The 8,091-nt window shown below is 37.4% G+C and overlaps 1 protein-coding gene across 3 annotated transcripts in view; it reads right to left on the bottom strand.

Moving 5' to 3' along the window:
* Positions 1 to 46: 46 nt before the first annotated feature.
* Positions 47 to 8,091, bottom strand: part of yeats2 (YEATS domain containing 2) — a 42,510-nt gene continuing 34,465 nt past the window's right edge. For all 3 annotated transcript variants that reach the window (XM_060871806.1, XM_060871797.1, XM_060871814.1), the window contains exons 29-31: positions 7,823 to 7,896; positions 2,312 to 2,389; positions 47 to 2,104 (exon numbers count right to left, since the gene is read on the bottom strand). In XM_060871806.1, coding sequence (XP_060727789.1) covers positions 2,062 to 2,104; positions 2,312 to 2,389; positions 7,823 to 7,896 — 195 coding nt within the window. In that variant the 3' untranslated portion in view covers positions 47 to 2,061. The remainder of the gene's footprint in view (positions 2,105 to 2,311; positions 2,390 to 7,822; positions 7,897 to 8,091) is intronic.

Raw genomic sequence — 8,091 nt, 5'->3', positions numbered from 1 at the left:
TGAGCACATAACCCAAACACATTGTATACAATATCTCAGTAAAACATTTAGTGGCATATCTACCATTTTAATACAAGAATAGTCATTATTTTTAGTTACATAACAAGGCAAAATATAATTGGTCATGTGTGTCTACAATACATTAAGATTGTTTAAACAGGTTATGACTGTTTAATTAAGTCTGTTCGTGCACAGAGCATGTGCATACACAAAAATATACAACTGTCACAGAGCAAACAAACCTTGGCACCCACACGCAAATAGACATACATTTACAAATACGTGGACACACCGGACAAACGCATTGCTGGTTCGTTACTTCTACATTGATCACAATGTAGAACTTGATATAGTCGAGTGCAAAAAGTTTAAATATGGAAGGGAAAAAAAATAACAACCGAAGGCAATAGGTCTACATTTAGCTATAACCGCAGTGTACCCACCTGAACAAGGCAGTGTCTGACGTGGCAAAGTTTAACAGATGTGTCAATAAGAACAGGTCAAGGACTAGCCACTCAGGAAGAATGGTGGGGTTAACAATTCCAGCTAAACAATTCAAAAGCCTGTTAGAGAATATAAGATTGGAGGTAGTTTTAAAGGAGAGTGGGTACAGAGGTCTTTACAATTTTTTTAATATCACATTCTGAAAAAGAGCTGCAAACCTCTGAACTGAGATCATATTCAGCGTTTTACTTCATTCTTTTTTCTTCATTTTGTCCTAAAGCCGTGCAAATTTGCACTCAACTGTATCAGCTTAGACTAAAACACTATTTAAGCTAACAAAAATGGAATGAAAGCCAGGAGAATTCACCAGGCATGTCTGAGCCCATTAACTGCATTTGTGTCTAAATCAAATTTGTCTAAATTTCATCCTACAAAAAACGCTGCAATTTCAGAGAATACAACACCACAAAACCTTCTGCACGAATGAGCCATCTACCACCAGAAACCTACCTCCTGAACACACAACTGCCATTCGGGTGTTGTAAAGATAACTGCTGCATAATTTAGCTTTGTTTCATCTCCAGCGTGGCATACTGGGTTTAAATGTGGTTTAGTAACAAACATGTACTTAGCAAGTTTGATAAGGTGTGTTTGCTCACGCAAAACCGTACAATAGTGAGATACAGTAGGACAAGGTGTGAGAAAGGCTTGTGTATATAATGATGTAAAAGCACCTGAACATTAAGACTTCAGCAAGTCTAGCAAGCACCAGCCATCTTCATAACAAAAACGCTTCAGCAAATGTTACAAAATACAACACTGGAATTTTCTCTTCACTGTGTAAGTTATCAGCTAATAAACACACCTCCTGCAATGTTTAAGTCTGAAGATGGTCAAGACTTAACAGTGAAAACAGTGAACGTAGAGACTTCACAATAGACATGTGATTACTGATTTTCTGGTTGGGTCTCCTACAACAGATTAACCCACAGATTAAGACTAGTTAATACATACAAGTACAACAGTGATCGCACTACCATAACCATTCTGTATCACTAGTATTGCAAAGTATGCAGTCTCTACTCAGAAATGCACTAAAACTGACTGTAGAAAACCGTGAAATGAAGATGAAATTAATAACTAACTAAACACACAACAGGTTGGTATATTGAGTGCCTCTTTTCCCCCTCATCTTTGTATATAGGTGCTCGTGTTGATCTGACAAGCAGAGAATCAGTCACATAGGACCACATGTTACTAAGCGCAATCTAAATCTGAATGTGATACTCATAATAATGAAAGTCAAACAAAATACAGATCATTGAGAATGATGATTTGAACAGGTCCAGACAATAAATGTAGGATCTTGTTAAACTCAACAGTGATGTCCATGTGCTGATAACTCCTGTACTGCTGTTACACCATCAGAGGGTTCAACATAACCACTTCATTCCATCCAAACACATCTTCGGTTTGTACATCTGCTGTTAACGTGATGCCTGTGTCTGAAGGGTCAGCCTCTGTGCATTTCACACTTATTCACTGCTGAAAGGTTACAGTAATCTGTGCATGTGTATGTGAGTTTATTTTAGCAGCTCTGGAATTCCAAATCCACGTTCAGTCTTCATGGCCACCATCCTTCAGCAGGAAGCCCATGTACCTACCAACCCAAAAAAATAAAAACAATAAACATTGACCCTTAACATATTTACAAGAAATTGTCAGAGATTGAAATGGATTTCTGCACTATTTTTACTTTTATTTTTATATTTTTAAAGCCATGAAAAACACATTAACATGATCGCCCTACTTCAACAAGAAGCTGTGAAAAAGCACAGGAAGACATTAAATAGGTAGGTAGCTGTACCTATTAGTGAGGAAATCACAGGTTGGCATTGAGCTGGCAGCTTGGTGTATATTCATGGCTGAGATTTCTCTGGGAACTCTGGGAGAAAAAAGAACAAAGGAGGAAAGGAGAGAGAAAGAAAATAACCTTTATAAAGACGGTTAGGAGTTTTAGTTACAAAGAAAAATGTAATAAAATGTACGTTGCTCTGAATGAGGGCGTCTGCTAAAGGCTGGAAATATCATACAAGTGATTAATCAGTGAGGGACATCTTTTTTAAACAGAATTCTTGATGCCATTTTAATCAGAAAATACTATTATACAACTCTATATAGCAGCACAATAGCAGCAAACCAACAGACAAAATCAAAATATAGTTGGCAACAAATTGTCTTGCAAAGTAGTTTCATGTAGATTAGGTCCTGATGTTATGAAGCATGCTATGGCATGCATGACATCACTTCATTGAAGCATTCATCTACACTGGAAATGATGGATAATAATCTCTAAAGGGAGTGAAATATATACAGTACTAGCAAATGCAATAAAAGGCAAGAAATGTGGTCTTGGGTACAATATTTGCAGTTTCATAAGGACACTGGGTATGTTTTATTGAGCATCCTGGAGATTCTGTTGCACATGCAAAACTCATAATAGTAGTGTTACATAATATGCTGCTTTCTGTACTGACAAACATTATTCTATAACATTTAATTTTTTTGTTGAAGAAGTGGATTTTTTTGAATATTAGGACTAAAAACAAATATTGTCTCTGTACAATACTGCACATCTGGTGATGGTCTCATGGTATAACTTGGGTTCTAATGTGAGCAACAATTTAGCTCATGGGGAACACTTGTGGCTAACAAGGGGAATAATGGAAATGCCCTGGGTTAAACTGTTATTTAAATCATACCATTTGTAGTGTATTTTCTGGGCTTATCTAAGCTTATGTATGGCCTCAGCTGCAACTGTATATGTGTAACAAATGAGAAAACAACATGTGTGAGATTCAGATACAAAGAGTGTTTGTAAACAGTGAAAAATCAAATCAAATTGCTCGTCGGTTCATTGAATCAAAATTCTAATCATAATTAAATAAAACAAAAGACATTAAAGTTAACACTAAGCTAAGAAAAACATGTTTAAATAAAAGTATGTGTTACAATAAAATGACTTGCCCATGCTGATTTCTCAGCAAAGAATGAGCTGTTTATCAGACACATGTGGTGGGAAAAATCCAGAAGTATGGGAACCAAGGACACTTAATATTCTGTATACGGGAGCTTTGATTACATCGTCAATGTAGAATGAGATAACGTGTCTGGTAAACTCCCAATTGTCCGGGAGGAAAATGTGGTGAAAATATTGAGCATAGTGCATTATAAGGAGAGTGGAATAAAGGTGTATGATCTTGAACCTCATTTTGTGGATGTCGTGTCGGACCAACGCTGGTTGTGATAAACTCAGATTTTACCCTTTAACTTTTATTTAATATGGTTATTTTTATGCATGTATTTGCAGCTTTTGCATATTTGCCGCATCACCACAAGAATAAAAATTATATGAATCAATTATGTTCCAAGTACTTTCAACTATTTTATGTGTATTGTTACTGATATAAGTGCAAATAGATACACTAATTATAATAACCTCTAAGCAAGTGAAAAACCTTTGCTTGAATCACGTATTTGATGCAATAATCTGTGATAAGATTAAATTAATTGCCAGAATCAGTGTAGCAAAGGTTTAAGAGATATAAAACAGGGATGAATAAGATTTTGCTAACAGTCTGTGTGTTTCAGAGATAAGAGAAATGGACAGATGTATGTGTGTGTGTGTGTGTGTGTGTGTGTGTGTGTGTGTGTGTGTGTGGGTGGGGTGGGGTGGGGGTGGTTTTGATTTTGAGGCAGAGATGAAGATCTGTGTGAATGTATATAAGAATCTTGGTTGTGTGTGAGTGACTCCTGAGAATGAGACCAGACAGAAATGCAGACTAAGTACTCAGCCCCATCCTTTACACCGAGTTCCTGAATAACAAATAAGCTTATCTCTGCTAGCTCCCGCTTTACACACATAGCATCTCATTCTAGACAACACCTTGGGATCTTAGTCTCGATGCCTGCCTATATTGTGTGTTATATCAAAATCCAAGATTTAGACCAGCTATGATTTTTTTTTACTGTGTTCTCTGCCTTTTATACTTTAAGTTGCCCTAAACGTGCTTTTAAGATTTGAGAATCTGGCTCTGAATCACCTCACTGAGGGCCTACCACCTACACTGGACCCACACCAGTTTGCCTATTGCCCGAACAGGTCGACAGAGGATGCAGTTTCCATGGCCCTTTTCATTCAGCCCTCACCCACCTGGATAAAAACAACACCTAGCTGTTCATTGACTTCAGCTCTGCATTCAGTACAGTCCTCCACACTGTACTGATCACTAAGCTCAATGATCTGGGTATCTGCACTTCCACTTGCATATGGATTCTGGACTTTCTCACCAACAGACTGCAATCTGTTAGGTTGGGCAAACAAGTATCCTCAACTCTCATTCTGAACACTGGCATCCCACAGGGCTGTGTTCTGAGACCACTACTCTACTCCCTGTTTACCCACAACTGTGCTCCTCTGCATAACTAACATCTTCATAAAGTATGCAGATGACATCAAGGACTCTTCACATCCTAGTCACAAACTGTTTAACCTCCTTCCATCAAGAAGGAGATACAGGAACATGCGCACCAGAACCAGCAGGTTCAGGGACAGCTTTTTTTCCCATCCACCATCACACTACTGAAATTATACATACAATGTACATATATATTGCATTTTTTATACTCCTCATATTGTGCTTTACATACATCTGGACCATTTCATTTATGTGTATCTTATAGCCTTTATATTTATATATATATATATCGTCGCTGTCGGGCGGAAACCTCGCATGTCCAAATTTGGTCAATTTCATATTTTTTCACATATCGATACTATTGGTCAGTCCCCACGTGGGTCTGTTATTTTTACAGGTTATTAACCAATCTAAAGTCTTGAAAATAGCTTGAACGCAAATCTCTTAACTCCATTGGACACTTCAACTGTCTGAGAAATCTCGTAACTCCACCTCTTCTTCACTCCACGGGAGAGCTGCGCGGCATATTTCTCCTCAAGATTAAGAGTCGCAACGAATCAACACGTCTTAAAGTGATATATAAAGTGATTTTCGTGGGGCTCAAAGAAAAAAAAAATCTTGACCCCGCTAGTTCTGGTGCTCGTCTGAGGACAGGAATTTAGCGCAAGACAATCCACTGCAACGCGGACTAAACCCTGTGCATTGCAGATAAGATAGGATTGTATCTTACAATGTCAAGGCAAACCGTTATGTTCAACCGTCATGCTCATCACTTTAAGCAAGCTGGCTGGCTTTTTGCCTCGTTATTATACGTAAACATGCCGTATAACGTAGTGAAAAGATAATTTGAACTTTATTAATTTTATTTTTTGGGTGAACTATCCCTTTAACTATGATTTTATCGATGTTTATCTGTGTTATTGATGTATTTTAAGTATCTATTTATTACTGCTTATTATACATGTTCATTGACGTTTTAAAATGTTTTTTTTATAATATAATATTTGAATTAAATTGAATGTTTTGGATACCACTATTAAATTATTGTTTTTATTATTTTACTGACTTTAAGTCAGCCTACTTATAGACAATGCCTCTCTTGGCACTGTGCATGTAAAACACTGTTTTTTGGACACTAACAAGTGACAATAGTTAGGTTAGATACATTTGAGTAGGTTTGTTTTGTTAAAAATCGATAGCTGTAATGATTCTGTGCAGAAAGAAACCCGTGAGCCACGAAGGTAAGTTTGCGAGCAGATTAGACTAATTTCCACCTATTAGACAGCCTAATCAGTTTATCGTGTTTTGTATTGCATGACTTATAGCTCTTAAACCTTTAAAATAGAGTTTAGGAAGATGTATGTAACTACAGTCATTAGTCATTTCTCTTGTCAAAAGGCTCAACGTGACCGCAGACTTTATTGAACACTGCTGGCAGCAGCGACGTCTGTGTCCGTACCGTTCTTATCAATGACAGCATAATCTCGTATCTCCCTGCTCCCAAGTCATAAAGCTTGTATCTCCGATAAAACGTGACTTTGGGAAAATGTTGTGTTAATGTTGCTACACAACAGTATATGATAGCAAGATAAGGTATAATAACAACTTTAACAATACAATGTTTAATAACTCAAAAAATACGGCGTTTTTTTAATTTCCTGAAAAATAATGGTTTTGGAGATACGAGGATTCTGCCCGACAGTGACGATATATATATACACACACATATATATTACATGCTGTACATATGTTACATATTTATCTGCACTTGTCTATTTGCACAATTGCTACTCTTTGCACTTCTGGTAGATGCCAAACTGCCTTTCGTTGCTGTGTACCTGTACTATACAATGACAAAGTCGTGTCTGTCTGTCTGTCATGTTCAGCCATTACAATCATGGAAAGCATGTCTTTATGGACCTGTGCACAGGGCCACTATCATGCTGGAACATGTTTGGGCTACTTAGTTCTGGTAAAACAATCTTTTAATGCAGTGTTACTCATTGCGTGGCTCGCGAGCCTCCTGCGGCTCGCCAAGCTTTAATATGCGGCTCGCATGGCAGCAAATAATACGATGATAGGATCGTGTGGTTAAAATGTATTTTTCATTTAAATAACATTAAAAACAATCAGGAAGCATAGAAAAACGAATGTGCTCTATTAAAAATAATAATATATATTTATATATTATTTGACTCGTCACTGCGTTCTGCGCAATAGCCAGTTTTTGGCGGCCTGCCAGAAGCTAGTTTGTGTTTCATGCTAGTTAACAACTTATGTTTACTGTACACACGGACTAAAAAAATGGATCGATTTCTTATCAAACAATCCCGTGCACAAAATGAACAGCAACAAAGCAATGTGACAGTGACAAAAGAGGTAACTGATGGGGAGCATGCATCATCCGCAACTCGAGTAATTATTGTATTGCAATATTGTACAGTATATTTAAGCAGATAAGCTATTTAAGACTGAATAACTTGCCATACTTTGCGGTGAAAGTGGCTCTCCTGTTGACTTTGTCCTATCAGTGTGACTCACATAAAAAATAGTGAAGACCACTGCCTTAATGCGACTGCATACACAGACAACCTACACAACTGTGTGTTTTCAACTCTATGGCAGCAATTTGTAGGAGATGCACATTTGGGCACCAATAATTGGCCATACAATGAAATTACGAATACTGACAACATACAATACACCTCCCAAAACTGTGTGACCTCTTTGACTACAGGTCAAGAGCCATGTTCATGGACCATTAGACACAGGAATAAATAAGACTGCAATAGTTTGGAAAGATATGTACGAAACTAAGAATGGACAGATGAATAAAAACAAATATATTTGATGATACTTGGATTGATGAAGATACAAGAGGACTGCAAGGGTGCACATACCTGTTTTGAGGTGACTTCCCATAGGCATTTGCTAGTGATTCTCTCAGTACCTCACTGGCAAACTGTTGTGTGGCCTAGAAATAAACAATGGTTTTATACGGATTATAATACAGCCCAGGTTACATCAGTGAAGATGAATACTGTTCATTATTCAGCGGGTTTTTCCTCCAGAGACAATTCAAAAGTGACTGCCTTTTTTAAAATGTGTGGGCCCATTGGAGGTTTAGACAGACAGATTCCTGACATTAGACTGTAGCATCACTGTAATC

Source organism: Tachysurus vachellii, chromosome 1 (assembly GCF_030014155.1).
Source record: "Tachysurus vachellii isolate PV-2020 chromosome 1, HZAU_Pvac_v1, whole genome shotgun sequence".
In the NCBI taxonomy this organism is placed as follows: domain Eukaryota; kingdom Metazoa; phylum Chordata; class Actinopteri; order Siluriformes; family Bagridae; genus Tachysurus; species Tachysurus vachellii.
The sequence above is the reverse complement of the archived record's forward strand: the minus strand, read 5'-3'. Positions and strand labels throughout refer to the sequence as shown.